Genomic DNA, 14,558 nt, shown 5'->3' on the forward strand with positions numbered 1-14,558 from the left:
CCTACATTCCTTACATCTCTGCATCCCTTACATCCCTGCATTCTTCTTATCCCTACATTCTTTTCATCCCTACACCCTTTTCATCCCTACATTGTTTTCATCCCTACATTCCTTACATCTCTCCATCCCTTACATCCCTGCATTCTTTTTATCCCTACATTCTTTTCATCCCTACACCCTTTTCATCCCTACATTCCTTACATCTCTGCATCCCTTATAATAAATATATTATAAAGACTGCTTCGAGTAAAGGTAAGTAAAGGTAAGTTAGAATTTTGCGAAAATTTCGAAAAACAGCGCCCCCTAGCGGCAAAAATTTGAACTAAAATTTCGATGTCGAATCAGCGCCATCTGGTTTTGGAAAAAGGAACTAAACCATGCACCAATTTTGGCCCTCTGGCGGCAAAAATGTGAACTAAAATTTCGATGTCGAATCAGCGCCATCTGGTTTCGGAAAAAGGAACTAAACCATGCACCAATTTTGGCCCTCTAGCGGCAAAAATGTGAACTAAAATTTAGATGTCGGATCAGCGCCATCTGGTTTCGGAAAAAGGAACTAAACCACGCACCAATTTTGGCCCCCTGGTGGCAAAAATGTGAACTAAAATTTCGATGTCGAATCAGCGCCATCTGGTTTTGGAAAAAAGAACTAAACCATGCACCAATTTTGGCCCTCTGGCGGCAAAAATGTGAACTAAAATTTCGATGGCGAATCAGCGCCCTCTGGTGGCGAAAAAAGGAACTAAATTTTTATAAAATCGCAGGCCTTAGTGGGATGTATGGAATGCAGGAATATGAGTGATACAAGGATGTAAAGGATACAGGCATGTAAGGGATGCAGGGATGTAAGGGATAAAGAGATGTAAGGAATGTCGGGATGTAAGGGATAAAGAGATGTAAGGAATGTAGGGATATAAGGGATGAAGCGATGTCAGGAATGTAGGGATGAAAAGAATGCAGAGATGTAAGGGATAAAGAGATGTAAGGAATGTAGGGATGAAAAGAATGCAGAGATGTAAGGGATAAAGAGATGTAAGGAATGTAGGGATATAAGGGATGAAGCGATGTAAGGAATGTAGGGATGAAAAGAATGTAGGGGTGAAAAGAATGCAGAGATGTAAGGGATGCAGAGATGTTAGGAATACTGAGATGTAAGCGTTGCTGGGATGTAAGGAATGCAGTGATATAAGGATGCAGAGATATAATGGAATCAGAGATATAAAAGGTGCAGACGGAAGTAATAAAATTAACACGTTCGTCCTCCTAAGGAGTTTATTCAATAAGTTAAGAAGATAATTACAGCAAATTAAATGAACGCAGAAAATAAAATAAAGGTATATGTATGCCTTTAGCTACCTACATGAAGCTAGCCCGAAGGAATAAGAGAAAGAAAAGGAACTCGGTTTACAATATTTAGAAATAATATATAATATATAAAAATATATGAAATCATTTATCTTGTTATTTTATTATAAAAGATCTTCAGCATAATGACAGTTGCTCCAAAAAAATTAAAAGAACTTTTGCAAAAGAATTACGACGTTCATATGTACAAGGTGAACTAATTAATAATAAGTATCAGGTCTTTAATTATTTTCAAAACGAGACCATTAATTTTGTAGTCTTTTATTACGAATATTATACACTTTTATTTAATATTTAAAAATTCTTACGCTCATCTCAGATTTTTATTATTTTCATTAAACATACTGGAGTTCCGATGCCAGGAACCATTTCTTTCATCCACAAAGCCATCCTGCAGTGAATCAATAATGGGATGCAACAACGCCAAACTGGGAACGTAGAAATCCGGACGGATTTCTTCGTTCAATTCTGCGTCCTTGATATTATCAAGGCCAGTTCCAACCATTAACTTTTGAAATCCGCACATCTTTCCAAATTTCATGTCATAATTGATTCTGAAATTATGAGAAACCAGAGAAACAAATTTTTGTTTGTAATATCCAGTAATCGCTCGATAATTTCCTGCCTCTGGGGCTCTCCTTACTTACGTGTCACCGATGAACAAGCACCTCTTTGAATCCTTCACATTGCAGAGATCGAAAAGATAGCTCTGTAATACTTCGCTGGGTTTAGCACACTGGATGGGCGTTTTACCACTTTGTTTGGTAATCATTTCGATTAAAGGACCTGGGCCTGAACGAGAAAACAGCATGAATAGGACCTACCCTAACCCATAGTACAATAAAAAACTGTAAAACAAGTTTTAAAATTACCTAATATTTTTTTATCGATGTCATAAGTGACCCACTCGTCCTGAGCCCCGCAAAGATAAAGAACATCGTTCCTTTTCAAGCAAGATATCGCGAACGCTATTTTAGCCCAATTAAAGACCACAGAAAAATCAACAACAACGGCTTTGATCGATGGTTGATCTTCTACACGCTTTAGAAACCCGAACACGTCATCTTCGTCAATCTCGATCTAACGCCCCAAAGAAGATACATAAATATAAATAATTTAACAAAGTAAATCTACATTTCCTTACATTTTCTGGAGACAATTTAATACCAGCGTCGATTAAAGCTTGTCGAAATGGTGTCGAAGCGATAACAAACGCCTCGTCTGTAAAATGAATCTTCTTCAGGTACCAGGAGACGACTTTGCCTGGAGTTATTACCTGTTCCTGCAAAAAATGTACTATTAGAAATTAGAAATCCAAGAGAAAATACATACAGGATGTTCGACAATAGGCGGGCAAAACTTTAAGGGGTGATTCTAGGGATCAAAATAAGACGAAAATCAAGAATAACGAAATAGCGTTTGCGGCTTTGTTTTCCAATAATTAACGTTTAAAAATTCGAGTAAAAAGCGCCTGAAACCTGCAACCCGCCCAGCACCGACGACTGAACGTCAGGTCAGCAGGGGCAGGTACAGTCATAACTAAGAATCGAAGATTGTGTGTCAGTATAAACTTCTCTATCTTACTTTTCGCCCCAATAGGTCTCCTGTATTTAAATAAAGTAATCAAATGACTCACCGGTTGCACTTCCAGTTGGTTCAACTTTAATGTCTCACAATATCTATCGACGCTATTGGTGCCATTGTTGGTCACAAGGTACAGCCTCTTCCCCAGTTCCTGCAGCTTCTTCAGGGTGTCAATGGTGCCCGGTATCGGTTTCTGTAGGTACCAAATGACACCTGTTCCAACAACCAGAGCAGCCGATCGTCAAGCAATCAAGTGTTAATTACGACTGTAATCTATAGAAACTCACCATCGCAGTCCGACATGACGATGTCAAACGAATTCAAGAAATCCTGCGCCTGTTTCTTGTTCAGAAACGCTAGGTTCTTCGTGGTGGACATGGTGATCAGCTGTTAAATAATGTTTCAATCTTCATGATCCAGCACTGGTGTACCATGTGGATTGGTCGATGCGAGCAGACTAATGCTTCCAACTACGACCTACCACCATCGAAATCACTGAGTCATTAGAGGCCGATTATGTTACTGATAAGCGAATTTTGCAACACATTTTGCTTGACGAGGCATGATTCGACTGTCGCGGCAAGGCTAAGATACTTAGGTGCTATATTGGGCGCATGCCTGGAGTGCTCGTTGTTCTTTTTTTTTTTTTTTTTTTTGAAATCATAAGGAACGCTGATTTCGCGTGTGAATGTCATGAGACATACCGAGACACATGGTTACCGGAACCTCTATAAACTGAAGGCTCGAACAAGTATCAGTCAGTTTAAGAGGGAAAGGATATTTAAAGTTTAACACCCGAGATTCTAAATGCTAGCCACAAAAGAACGGATGTCGTGACCTTATAGAATTTACGAATCCGAGGCTTTTCGCAGCCGAACAATAGGTCAGAATATTGTCGATAACCTGGACCGATAGCAGCCGAGTGAGAGGATGATAATAGATTCGTTTCAAATTTTCATAGATTCGAAGATAAGAAGATTATTAAATATTCTTTCAACTCATGGGTAACAGTTCAATTTTCAAGATAAAAAAACGAAGATTTTCAATTATCTCTCTATTCAAAGAAAAATAAACGGGAAGAGATACCGGTATGAATGATTGAACGCGTTTGGGTTAATAGAATTTCAATTTATTAAGTTTCTTCCCTAGCCGTCAGTGTCTTGATTCTCATTTACAAAGGTATTATATGACTGTAGTGATAGTAACTAATAATCGTTGATGGTAGTAATCAATAATAACCATAATCGTAATCAACGCAATAATAATAAGAATAATAATAATAAGAAGAATTACAGTAATGATCGATTCGTAATTAATATATCAATCGAAATTCGTATCTTATAATCGTCGTCATCGCTCACGACGCGTATTTAATTAATTTCGCTCGTCCCTTGACGACGGGCCGCCGAAAATTATAAAGAAAGAGAGAATAAGGAGAAACATCTTACATAGTCACAGCGATGTAAAAAAACTTTACCCGGCTGTTTAACGTAAAATTATTTATAATCGTATCTGACTAGAAAAAATCAACTCCCTTACGTTTCTTAACACGACGATACCGTACAATAATTCGTAGGCAAGCACGGATCCAGCTAAGACGGTGGTGGGGGAAAGGCGGGAAACGTTAAAACGTCGAAAACGTGGAATAAAATTTATCGACTTAAAAAGAAATGAATAATCGTTTCGTAGAGATGAAAATTATGCTTTTTTTTGTAATTCGATGTTGATCGAACCGTTTATAACTTTCCCCCATCATTTTGTTTCGAGAACCTGGATTCGTCCCTATTCGTAGGCTATCAAGTTAAACTTGTACACGTACATAGAAACATTCGTCGCACAACAAGCATGGGAACATGATGGACGTCGCCGTGGAATTTTTATCAATTTTCTTTCTATAAGAATAAAGGAACGAATTAAATCAGTTGAAATCGTGATGAAAGTCTAAGTCATTGAATTTTATGAATAATATGAATAAGGACAAATAAGGTGAAGATTTAATAACCATCGTTTATTCGTCTGACGACAGTCGAAACACGCTTTCGTTATAGCATCCCGAATCATACTAATCCGTGGTTCACGGATCTCGACTTTTAATGCTTCGAATATTCGTTACGCGCAGTTACAAACAATTTCATGACCAGTTGAAAACGATTCGATCGATTAACCCTTTATAGACTTAACAGACGGTTCTGGGTTAAGTCGAGAGCCGAGTTTTAGTTGGATTGAAAGCTAAACTGGATCAAAGTAAACCAGACAAATATTTCACTTAAGATCTAAAACTAGATTAGGCTGAAGTTAAAATTTCTGTTAAGTAAAATAATTGAAATTTAAGTCTGCTTCATCCGAGATGAAGTTAAAGTCGGCTAGGGTTAAAAGTTCTGAATAGGAACCGTGCTCTATAAAGGGTTAACTGGAATCATTCAGTCAGTGAATCGTTCTGGATTCTCGAATCGTTATACTGGTCAACAGTCTCATGATTACGTGGATTAATCGTGAGCGATTTGGTAGAAAGAAATAAAATTCGATTAGAGAGCATGTCGTTTGCTCGAGGAGACTCGGTATCAGCGATTTTAAGGAAGAATGGAGGAAAGGAGGAAGGACAAGATAGGTGGAAATGGCGGAGTAGCGCGATATTAGTGACATGATATCGTGAAGTCGGTAAAGTGTTTGGAATTTGACGAAAAATTACAATTTTCGATCCTTGAAGAGTCTGAATCGTTGCCAAAAGTGTGTAAAATTAACAAGGAACTTAAGGTAAGTTCGCCTCTTACGAGGGGAACTACCCAAGTGGTACGTTCACTTATTAATGAAACATTTTGGGGGCAGATGGTTAATTGTTTAAAAGATATGAATAATTAAAGTTAGTTACTTCTTACATTCTGAAATGTAACAAACTCACACATAGAAATGGTTAGCCCTGCGGTTGAACATGACTCGCAAACTAGAGGTCCAAGGTTCAAATCCTTGACTTTTAACTTTTTTTTTTTTCAATAACAGTTTCTTTCTTTTGAGCATTTTTTACAGCTGTGCCATAGTCGCTGCATTTATTAAGAATTAATTACATACGCTGCACTTTTTATAGAATTTTAATTGTATTTACGATCCATTAACATCGACACGGCATCATAAAAAACGCGCTTATTCGTTATTACAACAGCAAATTTGTATATAACATGAAGATATATAAATAAGATCAAACTCAAACTGTAAGAAATAATTGTGTGTAATGACAAATAAGCATACGATGCTGTTACAATGTTAATGTATGTATTGAATGGAAAACATAATTTAAATTCTATAAAAAATGCAGCGTATATAATGAATTATTAATAAATGCAGTGATTATAGCTGTAATATGCAGTCAAGAAGAAACAATTAAGAGAAATATGTCAGGAATCAAGTATTTGAACTCAGCACCTTTAGATTGCACGTCATGCATTTAACCACGGAACTAACCATTTCCAGCTGAATTTTTGAAACTTCACAATGTAAGGAGTAACTAACTTTAATTGTTCATATCTTTTAAACAATTAGCCGTCTGCCCCCAAAATGGGATATAGACGCAATTAGCTCGACGAAGGTAACACTTGGGTAGTTCCCCTCGTTAGAGTGTACGTAAAAAGTTTCCTTACCACGTATGAATTCGACAAGATAGCGACGAAGGTTCTAAAGTACGGCAGTCGAAGGGTGATAAGATACACTGGAAGAGCGAGATTCCACGTTTCTCGTTGTTTCCAAAATAATTAAACCGACATCACATCACCAGGTAGCGGTACACCTACGCGAAGGGCGGCGCAGACGCAAGCATTCGGTTCGTCTACTTGCCAGTCTCGTCGATTCGAAGCCTCAAAGCCACGATTACGTGACGATTGTGTACGAAAACGACCATACGACGTGGTATCCGCGAGGATTAATAACGCTCCACGATAGAGTTAATAATTAGTTTACAACGGATAGCAGCGCGTGGTTAACAATTAGAAACTCGACGTGCACGAGTGTCGGCCGCCTGTACCCTGATCGAAATGATCGAATGAAGGAAGATGACAATGATAGTCCCGGCAGTGACGATATTTGCGCCAGCCACTAGCATGTGTATCAAGACAAAAAACACTAGCAGCACTTCGCTTGATTCGTCTGGTATGACGACCGATGGTGCTGCGATCGTTCCTCCTGGCCCCTGTGCCATGATCGCCCGATCAAACGAAACTTCGATGCCAGATTCCAAAATAAAATAATTTCTTAGAGATTTTAGTCAACTAATATCGATGATATCTTTGCTCGAAGCTAAGAGAACCGTCACGGATCACCATCGATCGCGTTTAACGACGAATACGAACGAAACGGTGACGATGACGGTAACATTAGTGCCAGTAGTTAGTAACGGTAGTAACGTCTACGGTTAGCACAGATTAAACTGGGACTAGGCTGGCTGTAGTTAGATCCTCGTTAATCTCGTTTAATTTAAAGCGCTTACTAGTTTAGTCGTTGTTAGTTAATTACCTTGGTAAATAAGTAATTAGGCGTTAACTAGCGGTAGTCAGGAGTAACGTGGTAAAACTGTTATTAATATTAGGTAACACACTATAAAAGAAGTCTTTCTGGGTTGATCTCGGTGTTTCCTTAATTACAGTTTTTATAGTCCTCATACAAGTTTCTCCTCTCAATATTTTGTTCTTCCTGTTTGCCTTCCAGCCCGGTAGGTCCGTCAACTTCTCGCCACTCCAAGCTAGGTTTTATACGATCTTCTCGTTCGGTCTTATTCAAAAAAGTACGAAGTAACCAGTGAACACTATACAGTTAGATCCGCTATTGATACGCGACATTGGCTCTGCCTATCGCCGCCCTGCTTTCAGGTATTCTACCTATCTATCGACCTACCTATCCTACCTACCTGATTACGAGACCTGTCTTGTCTATCTTGTCTAATCGGACGACGAACGACGCATGGATGATGCCGTGCAAACGACTCATTGCCAGATCAGTTGTTGGTGACTCGAAAAATAATACATTAGACCACTTTAAAATGCTACAAAATGAAGCATAAACGCTTAGGCCAGATAGGTTCCTGTCATCCTACTTTACAGGGCGATATCATTCAACGAATAAAAGTTTCTTGAGCAAAGAGTTCTAGATTTATGACAAATTAGGAAATAGAAGGCCATTTTTCTAGGCCAATTTTCGCACAGCTTTACGTTGCAAATATAAATAATCTCTAAAAAGATCTTAAGCTAGGCGTAAAATCTGGCACCAAGGCATTCTACTTGTCTCCTCTCCTCTCCTCGTTCTAGACGCGACAACGCGTGTTACATCTAATGTACATTTTTAATTAGTATGTCCGCTAATCACCGACGTTTCTCGTTTTCTTTGTGCCAAACGCGTGACTTTCCTCGAGATTAGTCGTCGTAAATGCTTAACACGATATCGATAATACAATAGGTAATACGATTCTATTTTATTTATCGTTAAATTGTATGCTAGTTTATACGAACGACGCGCCGATCTCTTCGTCCGACGAAGAACGAAAGAGAGGGAGAAAAGAGTTGATCATAATCTCAAATCGAACATGCCATTATCATCGTCATCATCATCCTTACACGTCGTTCGTCAATAAAATTCATGTTACACGTTGTTGTTGTTGGTAGTGTCGTTTTATGTTGTTCATTCGTTTGTTAAGTAATCAAAATCGCACGGCGAATAGTCTCGTTTTGTATAATATGTGTATGTATGTATGTATAATACGTACGCCCTGTTAATTAGGTTGTCACTATATAACACGTTACACGTTCCTATATACAATCATAGCAACACAGCGTATCTGTCGATCAATGGCTTAATCAATGGCTTAATTAATTTACGATTTGCTCAGGCCGATGCACGCATTTTTCATCGATATCCTTTTTATACACAACATGTATATGTAAATATGTGTAATACATATGTGATGCACCTACGGAGTGCTCAAATGGTTTCTTATAGCTTCTTTGCTTCTTTCTTTGTTCGAGGAACTACGTTCTTTTTTTTTTTTTTTTTATCCATTGTCGACGCCTCGCATCACGAAGAATATAGATTCTGATCGAAAGTTTTGTCTTTGGGAAGATTCTTGGAGTGAAATTCCATTCTCAATATGATGAAAAGTTACAATTCGTGTGTATAGAATCATCGCCACTTCGCACCCATGTCTGAACACTTGGGTCGCGTGGCTGGTTGCAACTATGAAGGGGCTAAACTTGGGATAAGTTCAATTAAAATGAAAAGTAACATCGAGGACAGAGATTAATTCTCAAAATTAAGTCAAAGTTAAAGTTGAAATTATTTCCAGAATTGAAGTAAAGTGTGACGAAAATTAATTGATAAAGAAAACAGCCACGAGACTCAAGAGAAACATTGTTGCTTCAAGTTAAATGAAATTCACCATCGGATGTGAAGCAGCACTGGTATCCACGCGACTAATAGGAGTTTTCTTTACAAATTAAGCCGTTACCGTTTAATTATTGCACATTGAACAAACGATTACGAATGCACATTATATATGTCCCTTTTTCCACGTTTCAGTTTTCTTTTTTTCAGAAGTATATTCACTCGTGTGTGCTTCACCGTTTCATTTGTTTATATATATATATATATATATATATTTATATGTTTCTCTCATTTTTAGTGCCTACTTATTGTTAATCAAGGAGGAATGTAGTCGTAGTGGTCGCATTGGGTTGAGCGAGATAAAGAATCGTTCGAGCGAGCCGGCACGTTCATCGTCCGGTGTACAACTAATAATTGAACAGGAGACTTAATTGCTCCGATGAAAGTTCGGACATGCTAGCGATTATTTAACAATTCGTTTCACTGACATCAACTGAACGAAATTATTCGTTGAATAAATGAAATAATTTTCCACTTATCTCATCGCCTTGTCTCGCGACTCTGACGTCATTAAATTAATGTTAACTTTAATAATGTTCCAACGAAATTGAAACGATAAATACGTCCGTTTTTTCATCGAAAGCAAGAAGAGTCCGAGGGCCAGTGAAAGGCCTCGTTGTCCTCGGAGGCACAGGTTGCACGTTCGATGATTCGATTACAAATTTGGATCAAGCATAAACCAGTCAGCGTTTTCAATCAGAGAAACTGAACCAACCGTTTGGTACTTCCCTATTCTTAATCCTGCCTATACATATATCTCTTTTCTCATTCTCCCGAAATCCTCACACGAGAATAATTTAACCGCGTTATCCTAAAATAACGATCCTTAAACGTTACGACTTCCAAAGCGTACACTAATTACGTTTAATCATTTTTTTCCTTTCACAGAGCTACAATGCCGCGTGTCCGTGTTACGGCCACCCGTTATTATCGCGCGTTTACCTATATTGTTAGCGAGATATGATCACCCACGATAGAACGATACTTTTCTTTTTAATATAATATAATAATAAAGATCGTCTGAATAAATGACTCGTCAATATTTCACGCGTGATCCGTATCGAATATACATCATATATATATATACATATATAATATACATATATATATTTGCGTGTATAATAATAAGTTATATATATATATATTTTTAGTACGGAGCTCTATGTATAACGATTTTCGTCCTTCATGTTGGGGATATTCAATTCCTTACGATAATTACTCTATTTATATCGTTTCTCGCGTGGTCCGCCATTCATGGAACAGGGGCATTATCGTTCACGATTACGGATTTCACTGGTACTGCCCCTCCCCCCCGATTAAAGACGGCAAGGACCACGGCAAAAATTTTATAATTTTATAAGGCCCAAATATTGTGCGCTACCTTTAGTTCGACGATGGAAAGTACGCGAAGTGATCGCGAAAGCTTGGAACGCTTGGACGCGCGTCTGGGCTCAGTTTCTCCGATTTATTCTATTGGCCGAGCGGAAGTCTGGCGTTCAAGATTACGACTAACTCATGCTTGACCCATTACCACACGCGGACAAAACACGTTTCGTTCGACGATCAATCGTCAACGACGTTGTTCTTCGTCGGAACGATCAAGTCTATAGTGGCTGCAAGATGGTGTCCCCGGTTGGTCGGCGTTGGCAGGCTCGTATTTGGCACACCCTAAACTCTCCGCTACGTTCACCGACGATACACGAGGCCAGTCGGTAGATCTATCTCGCTGAACACCAGCCTCGAAGCCCTCTGGCTATCCGGTAGGCGGACTAGAGGTTAGAATCCGACTCGAAATCATTTCAAATACACACGTGTCCTTGCTTCAGTCGGTTAGCACAGACCACGGACGACGAAAAGCGCGACGATTCGACAAACGGGTTGATCGTCAACCGGTAGGCTCCTCTTTTCGGTCCTGCTCGCGTTTCTCTTCTCAGCACTCGACTCCCTAGGCGACACCCCCTAAGGGTGACCATAGAGAACAACGCCTGTCCGCTCAGGCTACTACGCCGGCCCGTGGGCCAGTCTTCGTGCTACACCCTCTGGAATGCCTTGCCAATGCAGAATTTCTATCTCTTCTAGCTCTCCACGGAAGCAACGGGCTCAGGTAGCGCTGCCCCGCGCCATCGAGTCGTTGTCGTCGCTCCTCCGATGACGATTGTTCGACGACTGACGGTATCCGTCGGTCCCGACCACTTTGTCGCTGTTGCTGGTGGTGCTGCTGACAGAGACAGTGTCTTCCGAGTCTGGGTCCGCCCCAGAGGGCACCAGCATGGTAAGTGGCGACGAAGACGCCGAGGAGGAGGAGGATGAGGATGAGGATGAGGGAGGAGAGGAGAAGGATGCGTTGCCTCGATGGTTGGTGAGGTTGCCCGCCGCTTTAGGGCGCTGTCGTCGTGGTGTAAGCGTAGGCGGTTGAGACTTGCCCGGAGTTTTGCCCGTCGTCGGCGACGACGTCGACGTGGGTGCAACGCGCTCGTACGTCGACGACGACGCCGTCGCTGCTCCAGAGGGCAGCTGGTACCTGTCTGTAGGCACAGCTTGTTGTAGTTGCATTCCGACACGGAGGTCGTCCCTCTGTCGTTGTACTGGCTGCTGGGATTTTTGCAGGCTCCGTTGTGCTTTCCTGGCCACGTTGGACCCGCTTCTGGTGTTGGTGGACGAGGAAGAAGACGAGGATGACAGGGGGTAGGCGGTGCTGGTGACCGTTGCACCAGCTGAGCTGGTAGTTGTAACCGCTGATAGAGCTGCTTCCGGTGCACCGTCAGCCATCGGTGACCCCGCAGCGCTCGATAGGCCGCGTACGTAAGGCTCAGGAACAACGACTGGAGGACGTTGCTGCTCGTTGCTGCCCAAATCGCCAGCGCAGCCGTAATCGTAGCTGCAGCATAGCTGCCCGTCCTACGGAGAGGTTCGTTGGACACTGGGTTAGCCAACGACGGAACCAACGAACCAACCGGCTTTTGTTGTTCGTTTTGTTTTCTTTCGCCTTCTTCCGTATTCACGGGACACTCGTCCTCTCTCGAAGCGAAAAGTCTTGGCGTTGCGATTGCGTGCATATCATTTTTTTGGGGGGGTGCATTGTGCGGTACATGAGGGGGCAAGAGATGACCAGAAGCGAAACGTTGATACAGTGCCCAATTATACGAAACACCCTCTACTGTTCGTAGTGGAATAGTATTTAATCGAATTTAACGTGTTTTTTATCAATTTTGAAAAGAGACAAGTGTACAAATTTGGCAACTATATGAAACACCGTATCTAAAGGTGTACAAGTGTCGTTTGAAAAAATTGGATGCACCATTTTTGCGTGAAATTGTACCTTTGAACGTGCACAGCCGTACAGCGATTCTAGTGATTGAAAGTGACCGATATGTCGGTAAATTTGAACGAGAAAATTAAACAGGTCACCCTTATCGGATCGCAACGTGACTCCAAGACTTTTCGCGTCGCGGAAGGGTCAATTTAGGTAATCCTCCACATAGTATGTAATTCATTGTTTCGTTGAAACAGCACACGGTGTGTTCCGTTGTGGAGACAGGATATCCACGTGAAAATCCGTCGTTCGCCCGTTTCCTTTCTTCATGTCCGGTACGATACCTTTTTCTTTTCATCGTGACGATCGATAATGCATTGCTTTACGATCACAATTACAAGAAATCGACTCATGACAATCATGCTCTGACATTCGGGGGACAAAACAATGAATTTCCATAGTATGTATCTGACACCTGAATACAACGTGTCTGGGTTTCCACTACTTTCCGTCACGATTCTGGTAATATAATCGAATTTCAATCATTACACTACAAATTTTCAAAATAATATTATGTTAACTCATTGACTGCTGTTGAATGTCAGCGGTGACTAGTACTATCAATTATAATCAAATAAAATTTTATATATGCATATTACATGTTAATTTTATGAATATTTCATGTTAAGTTGAAAGATAAAATAATTTTATTCTGCATATAATAGACTTTTTATATTGTTATCTGATGGACTTAAGCTTCGTATCTGAATAAATATGTAACTTTTAATATTTTTTACAATGCTTTATGCCAGAATCGTTGACGGACAATATTCGATAGACAGAGAGAAAGAGACTCTTGGTGCTTCTATCGAATCTCGAATGCAGATCAGAGGAGGGTGCAAAAGAGGCTCAAGTGTAACGAAACCATAATTGAAATAAAAAAGAAGATCGAAATAAAAGAGAAACGAACCAAAATGCAATCTGTGTGTTCGCTCGTGTGCGTGTGCGTGCGTCTGTCACCACGTGCGCCGTGCGCCCCGACCGATACCAATTTCAAATCCTTATATTTTTTTTCCTTTCATATTTTATCATCAATGACGGTACATCATCGAATGTGCCCGAATCAAATGACCCGTGTTGCTTGAAATTACTTGAATCGTTTAGCCAGAAGAGCGTGAGGTGAGTCGGTGCATGCGAATCTTTGTAAACGTGCAGTCAGCCATTAAGTACCAAGATGGAGGATCGTAAGTATCTTGATCGAACGATCGACAATCGTTTAATTACATTCGAAATAAAAATGAACAGATTATCGGTCGATGGAAGAAAGCGTAATTTTTGTATTACTGATAATAATACAAAAATGCAGCGAATAGCAGTGTTATTCAAATTTAAAATGCAATTGAATAATTGTTGATACGTCGATCAAGAACAGTTTTTGTTAGATTTCAATGAAACATGCGACGTGCTCGCGTGACCCACAAATTGGGAAACCGGGGTCAATACAGTCTGGTGACCAGCGTGCGGCGAATAACGAACGCCAGAGACTTCTCTACGTATCAGGTTACACGCAGATCACTACTATGTAGAATCTAAATCAACGATACACAGAATAAAGTAAAACTAAAAGAAAAATAAGAGATAGAATCAAGCACCAGTAGGGTGATTCATGGACGTAAGAATCTATGGACGAAGCCCAAAGTTTATCTCTACTAGAAGACGAGTGGAAGGTGGCTCCATCTACGCCACCGTAACTCCGGAGAAGCCAGTGGCTCCACCTACGCCACCGTAACTCGAAGAAGCCGATGGCTCCACCTACGCCACCGTAACTCCTGCTATACCAGAAGCAGATAGCAGATCCTCCGAATGTCTTACGAACACTGGCTCTGTTCACATATTCTTACGTTCATGGGGTGGCTTCGAAGAGCTAAGGCCACCCGAA

General features: G+C 40.5%; 2 protein-coding genes across 8 annotated transcripts in view; both read right to left on the bottom strand.

Moving 5' to 3' along the window:
* Positions 1–1,602: 1,602 nt before the first annotated feature.
* On the bottom strand, positions 1,603–11,412 carry LOC117605059 (uncharacterized). The gene is made up of 7 exons (XM_034325877.2): positions 6,582–11,412; positions 3,237–3,426; positions 3,002–3,162; positions 2,510–2,647; positions 2,238–2,445; positions 2,013–2,157; positions 1,603–1,919 (listed from the first exon to the last, which is right to left on the bottom strand). The coding sequence occupies exons 2-7, from the start codon at positions 3,325–3,327 to the stop codon at positions 1,676–1,678; spliced, it is 987 nt and encodes a 328-aa protein (XP_034181768.2). The 5' UTR covers positions 3,328–3,426; positions 6,582–11,412; the 3' UTR covers positions 1,603–1,675.
* LOC117605055 (protein kinase C-binding protein NELL1) overlaps positions 8,960–14,558 on the bottom strand; it is a 47,328-nt gene continuing 41,729 nt past the window's right edge. For all 7 annotated transcript variants that reach the window (XM_034325872.2, XM_034325873.2, XM_034325868.2 and 4 more), the window contains one exon: positions 8,960–12,264. In XM_034325872.2, coding sequence (XP_034181763.2) covers positions 11,442–12,264 — 823 coding nt within the window. In that variant the 3' untranslated portion in view covers positions 8,960–11,441. The remainder of the gene's footprint in view (positions 12,265–14,558) is intronic.

This window comes from Osmia lignaria, chromosome 5 (assembly GCF_051020975.1).
Source record: "Osmia lignaria lignaria isolate PbOS001 chromosome 5, iyOsmLign1, whole genome shotgun sequence".
In the NCBI taxonomy this organism is placed as follows: Eukaryota; Metazoa; Arthropoda; class Insecta; order Hymenoptera; family Megachilidae; genus Osmia; species Osmia lignaria.

Excerpts from the sequence above, each read along its gene's own strand:
- LOC117605059 (XM_034325877.2), bottom strand. The coding sequence starts at position 3,327 with ATGTCCACCACGAAGAACCTAGCGTTTCTGAACAAGAAACAGGCGCAG. Across the intron at positions 3,163-3,236 it reads CGTCATGTCGGACTGCGATG|GTGTCATTTGGTACCTACAG; the intron begins GTGAGTTTCTAT and ends TTGTTGGAACAG. Across the intron at positions 2,158-2,237 it reads CATCGATAAAAAAATATTAG|GCCCAGGTCCTTTAATCGAA; the intron begins GTAATTTTAAAA and ends TTTCTCGTTCAG.